The sequence below is a fragment of the Penicillium concentricum genome (assembly GCF_028827145.1).
Source record: "Penicillium concentricum strain IBT 3081 chromosome Unknown utg000003l_segment0_segment0, whole genome shotgun sequence".
Lineage (NCBI taxonomy): Eukaryota > Fungi > Ascomycota > Eurotiomycetes > Eurotiales > Aspergillaceae > Penicillium > Penicillium concentricum.
The window spans coordinates 2,800,281-2,822,072 of record NW_026622756.1 but is presented as its reverse complement, the minus strand read 5'-3'; the positions used below and the strand labels follow the sequence as shown (position 1 = coordinate 2,822,072).

At 49.2% G+C, this 21,792-nt stretch overlaps 11 protein-coding genes across 11 annotated transcripts; 6 read left to right on the top strand and 5 right to left on the bottom strand.

Annotated features, from left to right (window-relative positions):
• Window positions 1–576: 576 nt before the first annotated feature.
• On the top strand, window positions 577–2,288 carry trm6 (tRNA 1-methyladenosine methyltransferase subunit GCD10; the record flags this gene model as incomplete). The annotated part of the gene is made up of 2 exons (XM_056726646.1): window positions 577–662; window positions 719–2,288. 2 exons carry the CDS (start codon window positions 577–579, stop codon window positions 2,286–2,288), a joined length of 1,656 nt encoding a protein of 551 aa, XP_056577497.1.
• Window positions 2,289–2,584: 296 nt separating this feature from the next.
• Window positions 2,585–3,452, bottom strand: N7517_008916 (actin-related protein 2/3 complex subunit 3; the record flags this gene model as incomplete). The annotated part of the gene is made up of 6 exons (XM_056726645.1): window positions 2,585–2,632; window positions 2,688–2,766; window positions 2,826–2,938; window positions 3,009–3,280; window positions 3,352–3,397; window positions 3,447–3,452. 6 exons carry the CDS (start codon window positions 3,450–3,452, stop codon window positions 2,585–2,587), a joined length of 564 nt encoding a protein of 187 aa, XP_056577496.1.
• A 216-nt stretch (window positions 3,453–3,668) lies between these two features.
• On the top strand, window positions 3,669–5,068 carry N7517_008915 (replication factor C subunit 3; the record flags this gene model as incomplete). Its single annotated transcript, XM_056726644.1, has 5 exons — window positions 3,669–3,796; window positions 3,848–3,935; window positions 3,991–4,165; window positions 4,219–4,602; window positions 4,665–5,068. 5 exons carry the CDS (start codon window positions 3,669–3,671, stop codon window positions 5,066–5,068), a joined length of 1,179 nt encoding a protein of 392 aa, XP_056577495.1.
• Window positions 5,069–5,526: 458 nt separating this feature from the next.
• N7517_008914 (uncharacterized protein) lies at window positions 5,527–6,972 on the top strand (the record flags this gene model as incomplete). Its single annotated transcript, XM_056726643.1, has 1 exon — window positions 5,527–6,972. The coding sequence occupies one exon, from the start codon at window positions 5,527–5,529 to the stop codon at window positions 6,970–6,972; it is 1,446 nt and encodes a 481-aa protein (XP_056577494.1).
• A 352-nt stretch (window positions 6,973–7,324) lies between these two features.
• On the top strand, window positions 7,325–7,750 carry N7517_008913 (Clr5 domain-containing protein; the record flags this gene model as incomplete). Its single annotated transcript, XM_056726642.1, has 1 exon — window positions 7,325–7,750. One exon carries the CDS (start codon window positions 7,325–7,327, stop codon window positions 7,748–7,750), a length of 426 nt encoding a protein of 141 aa, XP_056577493.1.
• An 851-nt stretch (window positions 7,751–8,601) lies between these two features.
• On the top strand, window positions 8,602–10,239 carry cwc27 (putative peptidyl-prolyl cis-trans isomerase; the record flags this gene model as incomplete). The annotated part of the gene is made up of 1 exon (XM_056726641.1): window positions 8,602–10,239. The coding sequence occupies one exon, from the start codon at window positions 8,602–8,604 to the stop codon at window positions 10,237–10,239; it is 1,638 nt and encodes a 545-aa protein (XP_056577492.1).
• A 268-nt stretch (window positions 10,240–10,507) lies between these two features.
• N7517_008911 (uncharacterized protein) lies at window positions 10,508–11,200 on the bottom strand (the record flags this gene model as incomplete). Its single annotated transcript, XM_056726640.1, has 1 exon — window positions 10,508–11,200. One exon carries the CDS (start codon window positions 11,198–11,200, stop codon window positions 10,508–10,510), a length of 693 nt encoding a protein of 230 aa, XP_056577491.1.
• Window positions 11,201–12,311: 1,111 nt separating this feature from the next.
• N7517_008910 (heat shock factor family protein) lies at window positions 12,312–14,559 on the bottom strand (the record flags this gene model as incomplete). The annotated part of the gene is made up of 2 exons (XM_056726639.1): window positions 12,312–14,166; window positions 14,222–14,559. The coding sequence occupies 2 exons, from the start codon at window positions 14,557–14,559 to the stop codon at window positions 12,312–12,314; spliced, it is 2,193 nt and encodes a 730-aa protein (XP_056577490.1).
• Window positions 14,560–15,498: 939 nt separating this feature from the next.
• On the bottom strand, window positions 15,499–16,503 carry N7517_008909 (putative aldo-keto reductase (AKR); the record flags this gene model as incomplete). Its single annotated transcript, XM_056726638.1, has 2 exons — window positions 15,499–16,185; window positions 16,246–16,503. 2 exons carry the CDS (start codon window positions 16,501–16,503, stop codon window positions 15,499–15,501), a joined length of 945 nt encoding a protein of 314 aa, XP_056577489.1.
• A 1,099-nt stretch (window positions 16,504–17,602) lies between these two features.
• N7517_008908 (putative GPI anchored protein) lies at window positions 17,603–18,313 on the top strand (the record flags this gene model as incomplete). Its single annotated transcript, XM_056726637.1, has 2 exons — window positions 17,603–17,930; window positions 17,991–18,313. 2 exons carry the CDS (start codon window positions 17,603–17,605, stop codon window positions 18,311–18,313), a joined length of 651 nt encoding a protein of 216 aa, XP_056577488.1.
• A 383-nt stretch (window positions 18,314–18,696) lies between these two features.
• Window positions 18,697–20,076, bottom strand: N7517_008907 (DUF3431 domain-containing protein; the record flags this gene model as incomplete). Its single annotated transcript, XM_056726636.1, has 3 exons — window positions 18,697–18,892; window positions 18,951–19,502; window positions 19,568–20,076. The coding sequence occupies 3 exons, from the start codon at window positions 20,074–20,076 to the stop codon at window positions 18,697–18,699; spliced, it is 1,257 nt and encodes a 418-aa protein (XP_056577487.1).
• Window positions 20,077–21,792: the final 1,716 nt, after the last annotated feature.

The window sequence follows — 21,792 nt, the reverse complement described above, 5'->3', positions numbered from 1 at the left end:
GTCTTGGATCTGATAGTTGATTCAGGTTGTAGGCTCAAAATAATAATAAGTCATTAGGTATAGGGAAAACGCCTTGCGCTGGGGGGCTGCAGGGGCTGAGGTGCCCTGCCCGTATACGTAATGGGCAACAGCCTTTAGCTTAAGCTCGGATACACTCAGATCAAGAGAAAGCCATCAACAAAACAATGACGAAGGTGATCCCTCTCAAGAGTCTCAAGGCACCCGGATTCCGCAGATCCACAACCTGGGGGAAGCTCCAACGCCAGTATGTGTATTTACCGTATTCTTCACATGCAAGAGTTTGGCCTTGATCATCCGTAGAGGGGGCGGTCCTAGTACGGTATGGGATGGTATGCTGGAGAGTTATGACGAAATGGCTTGGGGCCAGTAATTTAAGGCATTATATTAAGGCAATAATTACACCTAAGGCAGAACATAAGGCACCAATATCCCGGACTATCTATCTACCCGGCTGTGAGTATCCTCGTCCTCTGATTGGTTGTTATTCTATCAGCCATAAAAGTCTCCAGAACAATTTTGTGGAAGAGCTCGAGGCACAGCTGTTCCATCGCCATCATGCATTCCTATATTCGCGCGGGCCAGTTTGTGGGTATCCGGCTACAGTCTGATCAGTTAAGACTCATCCAGATCATTCCCGATACGTAAGTACTCTCTGCTCTATGCGGGGAAGATTCCACAAGAACTAACATTGGATCAGAGTCGTCAATTTGGGTAGATTTGGTAGCTTTACTGCCAATCAGATTATTGGACGACCATTCTACTTCACCTTTGAAATCCTGGATGCATCCGACGACGCTGGCAACCAACTACGTGTCGTGTCAGCAACCGAGTTGCATGCCGAGACTCTCCTCGCGGACGGAGAGGGAGATGGGGAGGGTGACGACGTGGATACTGGCGAAAATGGAATCCCGATGCGAACAAATCGGCAAATCAATGACGAAAACTCTTCCCAGAAATTGACCTTGGAGGAAATTGAAGAATTGAAGAGAGAGGCCGGTGGCGCGGGGAAGGACATTGTCGCAAAGCTCTTGGAGTCGCACAGCGCAATCGACCAGAAGACTGCATTTTCTCTTGCCAAATACACACTACGGAAACGCAAGAAGTATCTGAAGCGGTTCACCGTTCTCCCACTGGACGTCGGCCTTCTCGCCAATTATTTAATCGAAGAACGCGATGCGCAAAAGTCGATGGAGCTACGGGACGAACACATCGGTCTAATCGGGTGCTGGGGTGATGTACATCACAGCGGAGACGTTGAGGTGGGCGAGGGGATGAAGCCGAATGGACGTTATGCCATCGTCGATGAGACTGGTGGACTTGTTGTCGCTGCGATGGCTGAGCGCATGGGGATTTTATATCCTCATGATGCCGACGAAGACCTAGCAGAGGAGCAAGATGCTCCAGCCCAGAATGCCACAGAATCCCAGCCTCCTAATAATCTCCCAAAACCCCGGCGCATACGTCCTCAGCCAATGTCCGCTACTACCAACACCATCACCGTTTTCCACCCATACTCACAACCGAACCTGTCACTCTTAAAATTTTTTGGCTATGACACCAATAACCCCGATGAATCCCACCCACTCCACACCCGTCTCAAATCGATTTCCTGGATGCAATTGGCTGACCCCAATTCCGATCCGCTCTACGCCAATGAACCACCCGTCATACCTGCAGAGGAATTGGCCGAGCTTAAACAAAGCAAGCGCACTGCGTATTACCACAAGCGCAATCGATGGGGGCGAGTTAAAGCAGTTGTGGATGAGGGCCGGGCCGGTAACTTTGACGGTCTGATCGTGTCCACCTTATTAGAGCCAGCAAGCGTTCTAAAGACAATGGTCCCGCTCCTTGCGGGCTCTGCCCCTGTTGTCGTGTATTCACCGACAGTCGAGTCTCTGGTTGAATTGGCAGATATGTACTCCACTGCTCGGAGGACCGCATTTATCAACAAAAAGCGAGAATTGGAGTCGCAGAGTCCCGAGGGAGAGGCCGTTGATTTGTCCTCACTTCATGAAGAATTTGTGGTTGATCCGACGATTCTCCTTCCACCTACTTTGCAAACGTCGCGCGTGCGCCCTTGGCAAGTTCTGCCCGGTCGAACCCATCCCCTCATGACTGGACGTGGTGGCGCAGAGGGATATCTCTTCCATGGCATTCGCGTGTTCCCAACCGCACAGAATATCCAGGCTGCTGGCAACGTTCGCAAGAGACGGAAGGTGGAAACAACATCTACCCCGATCGGTGATCGAGATGTGGAGATGACCTAGGTTTCATGAATGAACGCCCTAAACGCCCTCAAAATAGATCAAATAGCATTTCAATGTACAAGTACAACTTACTTCTTATTTCATGTGATCCCGCTTTACTTTACCTGCTACCCCTTGTTTGATCATACTGGACATCGAGTTAGGGCTAGTCTGGGGACGAGTTTGACTCCCAAATACGCAATTATCCGCATTCAAGTGTCTCTGGTCGCTACGCAAAGCGATCGTGGTTTTGAATCAAGTATCAAATTCATTCATGCGCTGAATTCCATCAAACAATATACAGCAACGCTCGTCGTCTAGAGACTCTTTCCCATGAACTTTCTCTTAGTGAAACTCAGCCAGAACTAAAATGAATCAGTACTTGAGATAGATCAAGAGCTCGTTCTTTGCTCCACTTACCTTTGATGGCCCGACTCCACCGGGGTATAATCTAGCGTGTAGACGGATGGCGATCTCCTGTCGCACCTGCGAGATAAACCTATAATCACAAAAACCAGTTAACCAAGATCTGAAATATAATAACAACGAGGATCTCACTGGCGAAGCGTCTCAGCATCCTGGCGATCACGCGGGGGCTCAAAGGCCTGGTTAAGCGGGAACGACACATCACCGGGAATAGCAAAGTTGTCGAGGGCGGCGTTGGTCAGGGCCTGGGAATAGGATTGTTAGTGATAGTTCTACATCGCACTTTTGCGCTTCTGATATAGAGTAAAGCCATACCTTCTCCGCCTCCCGGGCAGTCATTGTTGGCTTGACCTTTCCAAGGCAGTCGCTAATAAACAGAGTTCCATAAATGAGCATGCGGTCCGCGGGACCATTGATCTCGAAGTTGCGGAACAAGACATTGGCACGGAAGAGCGATAGGATTTCATCGACACAATCATATGATTCACTTTCTGGGGAGACATCGATATCGTCGATGTTGGGAAGCGGTGGCAATGTGTATGCGGGGCCACGAGTACGGGTTCGAAGAGGAAGAATAGGGAAATTTCCTAAAAGTTCTATGGTCAATTTGATCCTTTCAATGTTCATAGCCCAGGAACTGATTGAAGTGTTCTCTTACCTATCACGGGGACATCGCGGTCCTCCAGGAAGATGGAGTGGTATGCCTGAATTGGTTAATAAGGAACTTCGGAAACACAGGGTAACAAAACATACAGGCATTTTGAAATCAAAGAATTAAATTGTAAGAAGTTCAAAAAGGAGGGGACAAGTTGACCCGGGGAGGTTAGGCAGAGGGATGTCATCTGTGGAGTCCCCAAGCTCCATATGATTTTCCGCCCCGAGCCTCTTTACGCGCTCAACGCGTCAAACACTTTTTTTTTCATTTTACCTCTTGATTCATATTGATTATTTATCTCTACTCAAGAGACATTCACCATGTCAGACTACGAGGACGAAATGGACGTGGATGCGCCCAAGGACGTACAATTCAGCTCCGAGAACGCCAGTGGAAAAAAGAGAACCGTCGCGGATCTGCCAGTCGAAGCTCAAGATAATTTGCCCTGGTGAGTTTGAGAATCGTATTTATTCTGTTATATTACTAACAAACTTGTCAGGGTCGAGAAATACCGACCAAGCAGCCTTGACGATGTCTCTGGCCATCAAGATATTCTCGCGACTATCAACCGGTTCGTGGAGACAAATGTAACCAATATCTATGATGGATGTACGGTGGCCTCTGATTAACATTCTCATACAGCGCCTACCCCATCTCCTCCTCTACGGACCTCCAGGAACCGGAAAGACCTCTACCATCCTGGCCCTGGCGCGGCGGATCTACGGCACGAAAAACATGCGACAGATGGTGTTGGAGTTGAATGCAAGTGATGATCGTGGTATTGACGTTGTTCGAGAACAAATCAAGACCTTTGCAAGTTCGTGTCCTAAGAATCTCGGGTTGAACCACCAGCTTACCGTGACCTACAAGGCACCAAACAGATCTTCAACATGGCCCCCCAAGGCACTGCTGGTTCTCCTCTGGCAGGTTACAAGCTTATCATTTTGGACGAAGCCGATGCGATGACTTCCACCGCCCAAATGGCCCTCCGTCGTATTATGGAGCGCTATACGGCCAATACCCGATTCTGCGTCATTGCCAACTACACACATAAGCTATCCCCGGCACTCCTGTCCCGGTGTACCCGATTCCGGTTTAGTCCATTGAAGGAAGTCGATATTAGGACCCTGGTCGACAAAGTGATTGAGAAGGAGGGTGTCCGGATACAGCCCGATGCGGTCGATAGTCTAGTGACCCTAAGCAAAGGTGATATGCGACGAGCCCTCAACGTGCTTCAGGCATGCTTTGCCAGCAGTAAGTTCATCTCCTTTCTCCCTGGTCTCACATGCCCCCATTGACTTCATGTCATCTTTTAGGTATCCCACTGCCGATGAGAGACGCTCCCAAAGCCCCTCGTCCCGAGCCCGAGATTGTCACCAATGCGACGATTTACGACTGCATTGCCGCCCCACACCCGTCCGATATTCAAGAAATCATGACCACCATCCTCTCCACCAGCGATGTCACTTCCTGTTTGAACACCGTGCAAACCCTCAAGTCCAGTAAGGGTCTAGCTTTGGCCGACATCCTCTCCGCACTAGCAGACCAACTTCAACAGCTTGAAGTCCCCGCTCAAACACGTATCACCTGGCTCGAGGGACTGGCCGAGATTGAATGGCGCCTTGCTGGGGGTGGTTCGGAAGCTATTCAAACGGGAGGACTTGTCGGCGTGGTACGAAATGGATGTGAATTAATGGGTGACAAGGGTGTTACAGTATAAGGATATCCAAACCTCTTAGTTTTTCTATCAGATGTAAGGTAGGCTTGGAGTTTTGGCGAAAAGGAACAGAATATCATTTTGAATTCACTCAATTGTAGAATGTATACTTTACGATCTACACCGTTCTGGTATCCTCCGCTATCGCAGCTCCGTGGTAGACCGCGGAGATGTTTTCAATTAGCTAATCTGTTGACTACCCCGGGGCCTGACTAATAACATGTTATGTATGTTATTTTTGATCTTGACCAATGATTTGGTGAATTTCTTCCACTAGACTACTCTCAGACTACTCTCAGACTGCTTTCACACTAATTTCATAATGACTCTGCACCTTCGGGTCTTACTATGAGGGGAACCTTGGAGGGGAAGAGTCAATGTGTCTTGCCCGCTTAACTAGATAAGGACCTGCACCCTCGGGGAATTTACTACACCTTTTTTTGTTCTTTACATATTTCACTATGCGATACTCTATTCAGGCCCTTCTGCTGGCTGCATCTTTCTCCGTGGTTGATGCCGAGCGTGTGCTGGGTGCGTATATTTTCGCCCGCCATGGAGATCGTACGCCAAAGATTTTTGGTAGCACTCAATTGACCGACCTCGGCTACCAGGAGGTCTTTGATTCGGGATCCTTTTATAATGAGCGATACATCTCGTCCAGCTCTTCTAAGCAGATCGAGGGTATTAGTGCCGATGTTGTCAACCCAAAGCAGATCAGTGCTTATGCTCCCGCGGAGTCCGTCCTGCAGAACTCTGCTACTGGCTTCCTACAGGGTGTATATCCTCCCGCGGGAAAAGTGGCTTCCCAGACCCTAGGCAGTGGAAAATCGGTCGAGGCACCATTGAACGGTTACCAGCTCATTCTGTTGACACCGGCCACTACAAGCAAGAATGCCGAGGATTCCACCTGGTTGCAGGGCTCCAGTGGATGTCAGAAGGCAACTGTGAGCAGCAACAACTACTTCTCCTCTGAAATGTACACCTCGCTGCTGTCCTCAACCAAGGAGTTCTATCAATCGCTTTCACCTATGCTAAAGGGCGCGTTTGCCTCGTCGGATATATCCTTCAAGAACGCCTATACCATCTTCGACTACTTGAACGTCGGCAAAATCCATAACTCTACCAGTCAATTCCCTCACAGGTCCGACCTGACCGACGAGGTTTACCATCAGCTGATTGCTCTAGCTGGAAGCCATGAATTCAACCTGGCGTACAACTCCTCGGATAAAGTGCGCGCCATCGACGGTGCCGTCCTGGCGGGCGAAATCCTGGCCGGACTCAACGAGACCATCGCTACCAAGGGCAAGTCCAAGCTGAGCATCGGATTCGGCTCTTACGGCACCATCTTTGCGCTCTTCGGTCTCTTGCAGATGCCTGCTGCCTCCGTCAACTTCACCGGAATCCCGGACTACGCCTCGTCAATGGTCTTCGAGCTGGTGACGAACGCCAGTGGCACTGACTTCCCAACCGACAAGTCCGACCTCAGCGTGCGCTTCATGTTCCACAATGGTACCATCACGGGCTCATCTGAGCCTACTGCATACCCATTGTTCGGCCAATCGAGCGAGCTTCTCTCCTGGGACGACTTTTCCTCCAAGACCAAAGAGATCGCCGTTAGTTCCGATGAGGAGTGGTGTACCATGTGCGGCAACACAGAGGGCAAGTGTGCCAGTTCGGACAGCAGCGACTCCGGCTCTGCTAGCACCTCTAGCACCTCTAGCACTGGTGGCTCGGGAATGTCGCTCGCTGTGGCGGGTGTCATCGGTGCTATGGTTACCCTGGCAGTGATTCTTGGTCTGCAGGCTGTCTTCTTCCTGCTTGGTGGATTCCGCATTGCAAAGCGGAACAAGGCTAGCCCTGAAATCATGGGCTCACCTGCCGGTGTGGAGGCGGAGAAAAAGGTCTAGGTTGTTGGTTTTTCCGAATGAATCAGACAACTGTGACTTGCTCGGTAGGATTCGCAATGCGTAATGAATCTATGAAATGCAGTAATAACTTGAATCTGATTTTGGAATTATACATTAGCATCTTGTATGTAGCTGACATCGGAATATTCCGTGCATCCTATCTGATCCAATTTACTCAATTTGCAGATCAAACCCCTACCCAAACCAAGCATCATATCTTCAATAACAACTCTCTTCCTTGAAACCATCACATCCATTATCAAGCGTGACCATCCCGGATATTCACCGCCTTGAGACAACTCCAACTCTCCCCAACTCATCTCCTCTCTTCTCTTCTCTTGTCAACCCCAGAATGCCTCGCCAACAAATCAATTTAGAACCCTACCGGGAAGAGATCATTGCTCTCTTCCACCACGGAATCAGTAGCGACTCCATTAGCCGCGCCCTCGAAAATTGTCATAATATCCAGGTCAAGGAGCGAACCATCCAGTCCCGCCTTCGCAAGTGGGGCGTCCGCAAGCGACACCGAACGACGACAGGCGACGAAGCTTTGCATGCGCGCATCAAGATGCTTTTCATGCAGGATAGGCTGACTGATAAGGCTATGCTCAACATGTTGCAGCAAGAAGGTTACGGTATCTCTGAACGCACATTGCGCCGTCTGCGGTGTAAGTTAGGACTCCATGCCAGGGGTTCGGAGCCGGAGCACCAGGAGCAGATGCAGATGCAGAAGCAAATGATTGTTCCACACACTCGCGCAGATGGACAACTGGTGTGAACCTGACTTGCTGAACTGGAGCAAGGTTGCTCGGTGGTGATCTTCCGCTGGACTCCATCAAGCAGTACCCATGCGACACACATCATGAAGATGATCAGTAATCTCACCCTACGCGACAACACCGGACTACTCCCATGCGACACACCTGCGACAGTTCACGTCTCGATTGTTATCAACGCTCCGGCAGTAATGATCTCAAGCCTCCGTTTGCTTGTATCGTGTCCAGCCGACATGTGCTTAGAAGGTTGACCTGGCAGTGGCTTGAGTCTCGACTTTGCAACAGAAAAAATGTTTGTCAAGGCCAAATATCTCCCCGCAAAGCAAGATCTCACACGATTCGGGTAACCTATAGAGTTGATCTTCCTCGAACCAGTCAAGCACCTACCAGCATCCACTGCCACCAAACGTCAAGCCTGGTAAAAATGCTCAGCATCTGTTCAACATACAGAAAGTCTCTGAGCTCCCACCGCTATCGATTATTCCCAAATGCGACAAAAGTTTCATGCCCAACGCACTACCTCCCATCTCATGTTACTTGGCAAGTCACAAGCATTGCGAGAAATCCAAAAATGGGAAAATTTTTGTCATGTAGTGTTGAATACAAAAGAAACGATGTTCATTAATTTTTTCTATCTAATTTCATCTTCTAAACAATGTCCTTGGACACCAAGTAGATAAGGGCTGGATCTATGTCACGTGACATGACGTTCCCTTCGAGCTTTTGATCGGAGAAACCAACCCATAGAATCGCAACAGTCAAGAGGGGTGTCCATATCCCCGAACGCACTCCAAATCCTCGCTCTACCCCCACCTGTGGCACGCGCCGTAATCCGGTAGCTTACTTGCCCATTATGTCCTCTCAATACACCAGCGAGCCCAACCCCACTGCGTCGGCCACGCTCAACACGACGGTTGGCCCCATCCAGATCGCGCTCTTTGCAAGCCAGGCCCCTCTCACCTGCAAGAACTTCCTCCAACATTGCAAGGACAATTACTATGCTGGCACAATCTTCCATCGAGTGGCCCCCGATTTTGTGATCCAGGGCGGTGATCCCACCGGCACTGGCTCCGGCGGAACCTCTATCTATGAATACCCAGAATTCGAATTCGACCCTGAAGCTCGAGATCCAGAAGAGCGGGTGGTTCTACGCGATGAGCTGCACAGTCGGTTACGTTTCAATCGACGTGGCTTGCTAGGAATGGCCAAGAGCGAGGACGGGACATACGGCAGTCAATTTTTCATCACGCTAGCGAACACGGAGCGTGAGATGAATGGACAATGTACAATTTTTGGGAGACTAGAAGGAGACAGCATCTACAATGTGTTGAAGATCGCAGACGCGGAGCGCATTGCGGGCACCGAGCGTCCTGTTTATCCGGTCAAGGTGACATCCTGCGAGGTTGGAGAACTTGGGCCATTGGAGGGCAAGTTAAAGGACAGAGAGACAGTCTCAACAACCGAGAAGGCAGGAAAGGGCGCACCCAAGAAAAAGAAGAAGGCGCCGAAAGGCGGGAAGACGCTTCTGAGCTTTGGAGACGATGGAGACGAAGAAATCCCTATGCGCCCAGCGAAGCCGAAATTCAATACCAATTTGGTCGTCGATGCGCCAGGTGCAAAGGCCGAAATATCAAAACCCAAACCCCGAGCCGAAGCCCCATCACAACCGCGCAAACGGCCCCGGTCGCCATCTCTAGATCGATCACCGTCTACAGAGCGTAAGAAGCGCCCCAAAACACCAGACCCAGAAACACAACTCCCCCTGCCTGACCCTGAGTCGCCTGTTCGGTCTCCGACCCCAGATGCCCAACCTGCAAAGGAGTCCAAACTGTCGCGGACAAATGCTCAGATTGCCGCTCTGATGGCATCCATGCGCCGCGACGTCGATGTCGGTCCTAAGGACACAGGCCGAAAGAAATCCGCACTCGAAGCCATGATCCCCGAGACCTCGATCCGAGGACGGAAACGGCCACCTCCAGGGTCTGCAAATGGCTCCAGTCGCAACGGGACAGGGCCTAGTAGCGCCGCTGAGCGAGAAGCACTACAGCTTTTCAATGCATTCAAAGCCAAGCTCGAAGGCGCTAAACCCGAACCAACTACCACAACATCACATGGCAAAAGTCACACGGACAAAGACACCGAAAATCAAAACGAAGACGAAGAAGACGAAGAAGCCCAACTCTGCGATCTACATTTCATTGCAAACTGCCAATCCTGCCAAGCATGGGATGACCCCAAGGCAGAAGCGGACGACTCCGAACAGCAAGAGGGAGGTTGGCTCTCGCACGAACTCCGGTTTGGAAAAGATACCCTAGGCAAAGACTTGAACTGGAAGCGCGAACACGGAGGCGAGGCAGACTCACTGATGGTAATTGATCCTCGTGAGCGCGAGAAAGAGGTGGTTGGACGAAAGAAGGGATTTCAGCGTGACCGAGAGCGCGAGCGTAAACGGGAGCGAGTGGGTGATTTGGAATGGGATAAGGGGCGCTAAGTTCTTTCCTAATGAATATCAATTCTTTCCCTGTCAAATATTTTTGACTTTGTATATTCTGGCATCTTACTTGTCGGATATTTTTAGCTAGCCGCTACAACCATACGTGCCCTGTGGGTAAGCGCGCCGGTGTTTTAAAAAGGCAGTTTTAGGAAACCCACATCTCTAGAGACCCCTAGGATTGGTTATTATGTTCGTCTCGTTCTTTTGTGTCAGCCTTATTGCATGATATCCCGTATGATTTTGGTCAATGAAGTTGATGTGATAATCAAAGAAGCGAATATCCCCTAGATAGTATAGAACCAGCCTGTATTGGTGATGATATTGCGGCGGGCAAAGTTCTGACCTTTGCCATTCTTCTCGAGTACGAGATTTCCATCTCCGGGGTGAAAGGTGGCCACGGATCTCCGTCCTCCTCGCGAAATACATGCTCTTGGTTTCTGCGTAGACCCAAACTCAATCTCCAGTTAACTGCCTCGTGCAATTCCTCCATGATCGAAGCGATCATAGGGTAACGAAGAGGGTCTTCATCTTTGGGGTCTGGTATATCCCCTAGCTTCCAGTCTGGCCGAAAGAAGTACTCCGTTTCGTATCCCATCAGCTCATAACGATCGGCAAGGTGGAGCTCATAGAGCCGGTAGATGGATCGCAGGGGCGTGTCTCGCACGCGCCAGATCGGAATGCAGCGAAGATTATGTATAGCACCGAAATGAGATCGAATTATACCCATTTCATTTTTTGCATCGTCAATGAGTGCGCGAAAAGAGACCGGACCGGGTATTGGGAAGTACCAGGACGGATAGGGGATGAACATCCGCAAGAATACGAGCATGGGATACTTGTTCTGGTGACTGAGTCGAATGAGGCTACTGAGTATGCGCAGAGGTGACTCCCAGTAGCGAAGCCATGTTCTAAAACGGGCCCAGAGAGAGAACTTTGGCCGGGGGCGACGTGGAGGCATTGTCACCAAGTTGGTGCAGAGTTGGAGATTTGGAGAGTTGGATAACTTGGATAACAGAGGGGCGGTGATGCCTTGGATGCCTTGGATGCCTCAGATGCCTCAGGGCAAACATTTATCACTTACGCCTCCGATCATCCGATGTGACCAGTACATAAGACTATCTACTGAACTGGCACCTAGCTCGCTTGGCTGAAGCGTTGAAATGATATATGGAAGAGTGAGAATTTCATTGTCATGTTCCCCATACATTGGGTTTCAATCAATTTACTCACCCAGCTATCTCCGGGGTTAAGCCTGTATAACTCCTAAAAGGTATCGTGTCTAGCTGGGGGCCCTTTCACCACCAGTAAGACTAACCAGTATTTTACAGTTCTGTTCCCTCGAACAGTCTTTATTCGAGCATTCCGGTGAGAGAATTGCAGATGTTCTGGCCGTGGTGCACCGTTGCTCAGCTCCACTATAGCTCAACATTGATGCCGTGATATCGAACAGCGCCTTTGTCAGGACTAAACAAGCATACCATCAGGTCTATGTTGAGCTGGATATAAGCAAAAAGTTTGGCACATCCCTACGGCCATTAGTGAGATACACTCGGGAATGCCCTCCTTGGTCCCAGGAATCCTCGGCCCCAAGTGTACATACAGCAAGAGGGCTAATCGCCTCAGCCTTGAAGCCCAGTGTTAGCCATTTTTTAACTACCCTTCCTACAAGTCCTCCAGGCATATGTGTAAAGCTCACATACATTTGAGTACGGGCCGTAGATCTCGGATCTCGGGTGATCTGCGGGTAACCGTGGACTCCGGTATCCACTTGTCCCGAGTCTGTTCTTGTTCTGTAGACAAGTGTAGTCATATCCTCAGTAGGCCAGACTCGACAATAGCTAAAATATTCGCTACATATGAAACCCGTTAAGATAAAGCAAAGGTATCTCATTACTTCCATTCATGGATCATCATAGGTTTTTACAGCCCAGTCGAATTTCCCCAGGCACGTGAGTGAACCCCATATAAACATAAAAACGCCTAATTGTACGCCGAGAAGTTTTGTTTTCATCCAAGTCCTAGCCCGTGCTTGTGAATTTGCTCCATCTGGTATTCCTTGCGCCATCAAATCACAGCTTTCTGCGCCGTTTCGTCGCACTGCCACCATCATCCATCGTTTCGCCTGGATGCTCCGTGGTTGCAGGACTAGTGGCTTCACTATCCGTCAATTGCTCAATCACACGCCCGGATTCATCGTAGCCGACGCCGTCGAAGCCATAGTGGTAGGTAGGATCCCCCTGCTCATGGTGAGGGGTTTCGAAGAGATCAGGCTCGGCAGGGATGTGGTCGAAATCGAACAGGTCGTTGGTGTCTCCGTCATCAGCTTGGGTGGTCCCCACAGGATCGTGTGTATTCTGGCCTGTGCCCAAGTGGCTCATTGGATTCTCGGCCTGTTTCTTCATATCGGAACCTGCATCTCCAATGTCGGTGAAGTAGTCATTGTTGAATATTTGGTCAAGATCAAGCGGTAGGGGAGGTACATTGCCATCACCACCCTCGATACCGGGGATGGTACCATTCGGGCTCAGCGGCTGGAGGAGACTAGTCAAGTTCTGGACGGAACGATCTTGCTCGGCTTGCATCTTGACTAGGTTGTCGATTTCTTGTCGTGTGCTGGCTAGCCTGCCCGAGTAGTTGTGCGGCATGGGGGGTGGAGTCGGCGAGATGAGCGCGTTGTTGGGTGATACGCCAGCGTTCGGTTCTGATGAGTTTGTTTCGTTGGCCATGAGTCGAAGCATATCGGCGCGTTGATTTGCCGTGAGGGGAACATTACCACCATGATTTTCAAGAGAGGAGAGCACATTGGGAAACTCAGAGAAGTTGGTTGAGAGCCCATTGCGTGCATTGGAGTTTTGGATTACGGACATAATGTCCCGTTGAGGGGAAGTCTCATCTGCCGGCTGTCCCGGAGAAACGGTTGGAACACTTGGACGGGGGCTATGGTCAAAGACCTCCTCCACATGGCCGTGTTGGTTGGCGCTAGGTTGCCGAGTATGACCACGAGACCGCGTGTCATAGGAGCCACTGCCTGATGGAGAAACTGTGGAGGCCCGAATATACGCATCCGCCGTGGGCGGAGCCTTCAAAAGCAGCGGCTGCTTCTTCATTGTTCTCTGGGAATTCGGGCTAGTCATTGATCCCAACGCATTGGTAAGGTAGTCATCATCAACATCCACAATGTTTCCTTGGTCCTGTGAAATGGCCCCCGCAAAAGAATTTGCAAGGTTTTGGGGTCCACCCTCCCCCTGCAAACTGCGGTTGTATACAGTTGCAAGGAATGTCAGAATGGCATTTATGGAGTTCTCATGGCGAGTGTGTTGCTCTTGGAAGTTGGCTGCCTGGGCATAGAGTTGCTCGTGTTCTTTCCGCAGTCTGGTGATTGTGGTTGAGATGATTGACTGCTGTTGACGAATCGCCTGAAGTTCGCGATATACCCCAGAAAGTTGCTCGCTGGGTACAGAGTTATCCGTGACTAATGACAATTGCTGTGGTCGGGGAGCACGGTTATCACGAGGAGCCGGTGCACGCTCTTCGACATAATCGTCCATCTCGTTATCATCAATATCCTCCGTCTTCACACGGGTTCCGCCCTTGCTAGGTTTGCTCGCATGTCCGCCGCCTCCGGCGTTCTTTGGCTTCTGAATGAGCCATAGGAGATCTGGGTGGCCTCGTTTGAAATAAGGGTTGGCGTATTCACTGGGGCTCTTGTTTTTCCGTTCGCTGGCGCGCATTGAATTATCGGAAAGTCCGACCTTCTTGTGGAAACCGTACATGTTCAGCTGTCGGACGAATGAGGCGTAGTTATTGTGTTTGAAGAGCTCGGGGATCAAGGTTCTGGCAAACTCATCTTCGTCTAGAACGACGAAGGAATTGCCATCGTCGGACCATCGAATCAGTTCCGTATTCTTGGATTCGTCCAAGAAACTGTGGTTCTCAGTTAGCCCTATAATTGATCAAAAACGCAATAATTGTATCATACCTGCTCAATTTCTGTACAAATGGCGGGATTTGCTTTCGCTTTGCCTGTGAATCTCTCTTGGCAGTCAAGGCTCGCCGGTAGAGCTCCTCTAGAGACTCCCCCCATGCACCGCTCTCTCCATTTCCATTATTTCCGCCGTTTTCCACATACGAAGCAGGAGGTTGTTCGTAGCCACGGTTTCGGCTGACCATCTGGTTCGCTTGTCGGCGGGCGAGTTGGTTAGATGCTGTCGCAGCCGGTGCAGATACATCTGGGGGTGGCGCAAAGCCTGCCGGGTTGTAGGAGGGATCGGAGAAGGCGGAGGTATTGATGGCATTAGCGGGGGGTTCTGACCCCATTGTAAGAATTGGTCGTTCGAAAGCTGAGAGCCCGGGTTCGCAGGGGCCGGGAAGTTCGGTACAGGGTTCATCTGAGGATGGACAGGCGGTACTGTTCCCGGCGCAGGTCTCTTGCGGGTCATTCCTTGCGAACTCATTGTGAATAGGCTGGCGCGAAGGCGTTGGATCTTATCGCGGTGGAGTTCGATATAGAATTGTATCTCGATTTCCTTCGATCACTGAATAGGAGGCTGAGTTGAACGCAGGAAATTTGCCTAGGAGACAAAGGAACCAGATGCGAACTCAGTATGCAGGAAGTTGTTCATCCAAGTCGCCTAATTTTGAGTCAAAAAGGCTTTGACCACAGAACCGAGAAAAAATTTGTATGCCACTGATCGCGCGAATCTATCGATATCAACACCGACGTATACACAAGATCACAGGAATCGACAAACAGGCAGATCAAGGACCAGCAGTAATTACTAGGAAGAGGATCAATGGGCGCGTGAATTGTCCAACATCCAGAATAAGGCGGGAGGTTCCAGCAGAAAGTGATTGGGCGGTGAATGATATGCCAAGTATTATAATATAATTTTAAGAGGCACTAACGTTGGGAAGTGGATATCAAATCACACGAATATTTCCCAGATGAATGAAGTCCCCCCCCCCCCATATGCCACTCGGCGGCGAGATCAAGTTGTCTCGCGGGGAGGCGTTTCCTGAGTCAGCAAGGTGGTGACCAGTACTTGGAAGTCCACGGGTACTTCATGTTACCACGTGATCACACGTGCTTATCAAGTATCGGTACAGAGTAAGGATTATAGAGCTACCTAGGTATGTTTTAACTGCAAAATTCACGGCACTGTGGTCCTCTAAACTAGTTGAATTTTGTAACTGCCATTAAGCAGTACACGAGTGTCCTCCAAGCAAAGCACACAGCTTGCTCGGGTTTATATGGAACTAGGTAGATTCCCCTATCATACCCCGAAAGCCCGTAAGAATATGTTGCCATAACTCAGGTTGCTTTTGCGTGAAATGCTCAACCTGTTTAGGAGCAGACAAGTCTTCCTTCATGCGCGACTCATCCTTAGTCCCATTCAGCACCGCCACATCCTCCAAGGCCATAACTAGCGTATAGAATGCAGCAGCTGGAGTTATGTTGACTTGGTGAGCAAGTTGCTGCACTGGCTCAGAGCACACAAGGTCTGGATTCGCTGTCAAAGTCCAAAAGCTCTGGTATATGACCTGATTCTCGCGGCAGAACGCGCGCAAGGGGACATCAAACAGAGTCTCCTCGTAGAATCTGTTCTGTACCACTGATGGCTTCACCGTTGTCTGTGGTGAAGTACACAATTCGCGGAGTATAGGCAATGTACAATTGGAGATACCTAGATTCCGGATGTGACGGGGCACATAAGTCTCAAGGGCATGCCAGGCCTCCAGGGTCTGGGCTAAAGTTGACAGTGGCGAATGGATGATCACGGTGTCAATGTAGGCCTCATCCACGGAGTCCGGGTCAACTTTTGAGCGAAGATTGTACAATGATGATTTGATAGATGCATGGACCTGATCCGTCACTGTCGCTGACGGATCATAGGGCATATTGGCCGGATCCTGTGCTGAGATAGGACTATATTTGGTTTGCACCTAATTATGGTTAGCTGTCAAGTCGCCAAATACAACTAAAAATAGCCAGTGGGCACTCACGTATAAGTCGGCTCGACCGACGATCCCATCGGCAATTGCTCTGCGGATACCATCACCAACGAGATGCTCTTGGTAATGGCGGGGTTGGGCCGCTGTGTCCACACCCCGGAAACCGGCTTTGATTGCATTATAGACTAGATCGGCGCTGCGCTCTTTCTTCCAGGCGGTGCCATAGACGAAAACCGGGATGGTGGAGACACTGCCCTGAGTTGGACGCAGGCAGTACTTTTCCCACATTTTGCCGATATTCCGAGTCATGGAGATGAAGAAATTGGCTTGAAGTGTATAGATCCGAGAAGTAGTTCAGGAGATGTTCCAAATGATGTTATGATTGCGTCCAACCATGGTTGACCCTCTTAGTAAGACAATTTGGGAACCAAATAGTGTCGCACCGGTAGCTCATTTGGTAGAGCATACGATTGCAATTAGCAACCATCGTGAGGTAGCGCGTTCGATCCGCGCCCGGGGCTCGTTTTCCTTTTTTTAGGGCTCCCGACGTCAAAATACTATACCATTACTATGTAGAAACCCTCGGCTGCACCTAGGCACCTATGATCGAATAGGCAAGAAATATTGATTATCAATAGTGTTTGGTCTCTATGCAAGCATTAATTCAAGGACTTAGAGAACACTGAAGCCTGGCGTACACTGTCTATATATAGCAGAATGGTGGACTGCGTGAGCTCGGCTATCGGTAACCCGCATAGGAACTTGATATAGATATAAACTTGATTTGATTCTCGAGCTTGGAGTGTATTCCGTACAGGACTCCTATGGACAAAGAATGTTAAACTATCAAGAATAACGGATATGCACCGATTGGCCCCGCAGCGTGGCTTAGACACTAGACTATAGGATCTCCAAAAATAAGACCCTTGGCGAACGGAAACGAGATGTAGAACTTCGCAGGAACTAAGTACGGAGTAAAGAGCAATTGCTCATAGGTCAAGCTTAGTTCAGAGATAGAGCATAGCCACAGTGCCTGCATATAGAAAAATATACACACCCAACCCAAATGCACGATATTATTAGCAATATCTTATGTATTTCCATTCAGGCTCTTGGCAAGGTCTTGGCTGATCGCATAAACCAGGCAGCTGCTTTCGCACAACCAACATTGGCGGGACTCCGCTGATCGGTGCATCGTTGACAAGGATGCACACACCTTGGGAACTCAGTTCATTTTCTATTGAACCTGATTATGCGTGGGGAATGTCGACAAAGAAGATCATCTCCTACATGTATAGCAGAGTTATCCTAACTTGAACAATATAAATATGTCGTGAATCCCACGATTCATTTCGATCAGAAACAAAAACACAAACACCTCTACAATCATCCCTCAGCATCAATAATCATGCGTACTCAGCAGCTCCTGCCCCTTTGTGGCCTTCTACTTGCCAGTAACATCGCCATCGCATCTAAATTGGACCATGATGATGTCCCCACTCGCTGCTGGCCTGCCTGTAGCGCCGTCGTCGGAATCGCTAAGAGTTGTGATGCCAGGCACGAACGTGATTCAGCTGAGATCCAATGCATTTGCGATTGGGACGCTGCCAAAACTCAGATCCCGCTCTGCTCCGCCTGTATCACCCAGTATCAAACCGACAGGCGCAACAACAACATCACCTATGGAGACCGTGATGACTATGACGATGACAGTGATGACGATGATGATGATAACGGTACGTAAAATGTGATACATCAAGAACAGACAAAATACATAAATCTAACGAATTTATCAGAGGCCCTTGACCTTGTCTACTCTTGTTCGCTTACCACGACTACCTACAACTCTGCCACTGCCACTGCCACTACTGTAACTGGCACATCTACTAGCACTGCCACTTCAAACACAGCCACCACCACAAACTCTGCTAGCACCAGCGGAACCAACAGTCAGGGCTCGACTTCGTCTGGCTCCTCGGGATCCTCTGATTCCACCGGTACCTCGGCGGGCTCTGCGTCCTCTGCCACTCCTACCCCTGATGCAGCAGCGGGTATTTCAGTTCCCGGTGCTGCATCGATGGCAGGTATCATTGGACTGATGGCTTTTGCTTGGCTGTGAGGTTTAACGGTGTCGGATCTTTGTCCAAGAGGAGCGAGTGAAGATATACATGATGGTTTTATGAATATGTTCAATGTTTTCCTACAAATTTGCAGATGATATCGATGATGTGTCCATTTTTGAGATAGTCTATAGTACATGCAATTGACAATTTCGTATTTTTTTTTCTGAAACCCCTCGAGGGAGAGAAAGTATAGATATGGTCGGGTATACTGGGTGAGGAGCTGTCAGTGACTGGCGAGGGTAACCAAAAGATGTGAAGAATATACAGCAACAGAACTAAGAAGCAATCCAATTGAACATTAATGCAAGTCCAGGTATTGATACATCCCAGAAGCTCTATATAAGTTGTATACATACAATCATATCTCGTCCACAGGTGTTCATGCACTAGGTGTTGCATGTACAGGTGTTGCATGCGCAGATGGTGTATGTACAGGCGTTTCATGCGCAGGTGTTTCCTCCACAGGTGTTTCATCATTCGAATCGCCCCAGAAGTCATCACCGAAGAAATCCTCATCTGGCTCCTTATAATCCATGTCATATACATCCTTGTAGCATTGCGCCTTTGCAGGACAACTATTCGCACCCAATGGTTAGCATCGTTTCCCTGGATATTTCTTGTGTTATAACTCACAACACGGGATCCTGCCCGAAAATAATATGCCATATGTATTCAAAGACACGACCACTCGTCTCATCGTCCAACTCCGTCGTCATAAGCCAATGATGATACGACTCGTAGTCACTCCGTGGGCGTTGGAGAACCTGCTCCTTGGTGACAGCGAATTGGGCACAACAAGGCGTAGCAACAATCTCAGGCACGTTTGTGTTGTTAAAGATACGGATCCAAGCACCCGCAAAGGCAAGCTCGGTGGTGCGACCAGCCGTTTGCCGGAATGGCTGGACCTCATCGGGACATCCAGGACTCCAATCGCAGCGCAGGTTGAGATATCCAACTTGTCGGAGGTAGTCGAGTTGCAGTCTTCGAACGGTTAACACATTATCCTGTTCCCAGAATTCGACGTGGCCGCTGTATTGATGAGCGTGGAGAAAGACCATATATTCGGGCAATTTGTCGTAGTTGTCCAGAATATACTGCAGGTAAGCACTGCTTTCTTTGCCTTTGTTTTGTTCGACTGGCAGATCTGCTTCGGGGTCATCGACAAGATAGACTGCGTGTTGCCATCTAGAATTCGAGCCCGGGATCAGCATTTGGCATGGTTTGTTAGTGATTGATATCTGAGGACATACTCTGGCAGCTGATCGTCAAGCCAATCAGTGTTTTCGTACGACATCTTCCCCAGAACAATTACACGGTCCGATTTCGGAGTGATCTTAGGGCGAGCAGGAGCAGTAGACGAAGGTGCCATCTCATCATCATGCTCTACCGGAGCGAGTATTTTGGCATTTTCGAGTAAGCTTTCTGAATCATAGGATTCGGGCGGCGCTGTAGATCTGAAGAATAGCTCTCCCGCCCATTCAGCGCCGGGGACATCGACGGGGATGCGCTTGGGTTCAGAATTATTGGGTACCACAAGACGAGTTGGTCGGGCCGTGGGGGACCATTTCCTCCGGGTTTGGGTATGTGAAGCGGATGTCGTAGTATGGGCGGAGACCAGCTCGATATATGTATCGCCATCTAGGACATAGAGCTCGGGAGTTCGATCACTCCATTGCAAGATAGAATCGAGGTGAAATTTCACCAAAAATATGGTTACAATTAGCGCAATGGCTATGGCCGCTCGCAATGGAGTCCGCATTGTCCAGCATGCGAAGAGTTGAAGATCAGAAAAATCGATCGAAATCGAATATGTAGATCCAAGTCGAAGCGAAAAAAAGCCACTCTAAAGCAATTAGTATCCACTCGCCTTGGCCTTCAGCCCCCGTCAGCCGCGTGGACGAAATGTACGTACATCGTTATATTCTTTGCTTTTTTTTTCTACAATATTGTAGACAATTGGTTCACACTGGGTTCCTGACTTGATATATATGTATCCTCCTGACTCTTGACCTTTGTATCTCAAGTGGAATAATCATCAGCCTCTGTTCATGTCTCAATCCGGCGATTGCAACCTCCATGTGGGTCTAACAGTCGTCACCTATTCGTGTTGAATACCACTTTCCATGAAACTGTCGATCTCCTTCGGAATGATTTGAGCAAAGATATCTAGTATGTTGCACCAATATGAAGAGGTGAAAAGCTGCATATATATACAAAATGCATGACCTGAAGCAGAGTTAAGGACATAATTGCTGTAACTAGTTTAAAATGTAACGTTTCAAACGGGTACGACGGGTCAAACGTTGAACATTACCACTTACAACATCCATGATATATTTGAATCAGTCCCTATCCATGGATGTACGATTTGCGATCTACAAATGTACGTCAGATTCCGATATTGGCCTGATTTATCAGGCCTCCAGTCCAATTGGTTGGAACTAGTTAACTAACTAGTTAACGGCCTGTCGTTTCATGTCTCTTACCTACGCCTTATCTCAGGTTTAGAAAATGACTCGTATGGACACAGACTTGACTCAGTTTGATCACAAATGGGTTTATTGGTTAAAAATATGTCTCATTTCCCAGCGACTGAGCATCAATATCACCCGTGGCATCTAGTTAAATTACTACTCTTGTCTCTGCCTCGCGTAACAGACCCTGGTATCTCGGAGACATTCTTTTTTTCTTTCCTTTTTTTTTTGTAGTGAGATTCTAGGGCGGTCCTATACGAGTTGCAATTCAACTATGGCTAGTCTCTGCCTTCCTATTCTTGGGCTTTTTGCTTTTTGATCCAATCGGACCCTTCATTCCAGTGTAGACATGGATTTGTCTGTTCCCCTCGTCCCAAGGGCTGCTACCCTTCAAGGTCTTTTTACAGAGTACTCTTTGAGTCAAGGAGTTGCCTTGTAAACAACTTTTTTCTGAAACATCATGGATGTCATTACGACCCGACCCGGCCCTCTGTAGATCAATCCACTAGTGACCATGTTTTCTTTTTCCTTGGGGTTTTGGTCGCAAACACTTAACGGGTTATGTAGGTTAGGTGGAGAGCAAGATCGAAAGTGCGTCATGTGCAATATATAATCCTTCTGGTCGCCCTTTACGGAGTACTGAGACATCTCCTACTCATACCTATTACGGGAACAGCCAAAGCGAATCAGATCCCAGAGCACAAGGCTCGACTTCTCTAGCGTTGGAACCTAGCGACTATACTCGGAGAACGGAGGAGTCTCTCCCGAGGGCGATTGTCCGGAGTAGTCACCACGAGCCGGAGCTCCAGAGATCCACCAGGCCGGGATCTGACACCAAATACCTTCTAACCACCGTCTAGCGGGTTCTAGCTGGACCACAGGAACCTCTGAGGAGCTTCGGTGCATACGCTAGAAACGGGGGATGCGCGGGTCGTGGAGACAAAAGGTCCAATTTCATGGAAGTGGGACTGGGGCAATATAACTTTCACATATCGTCAATT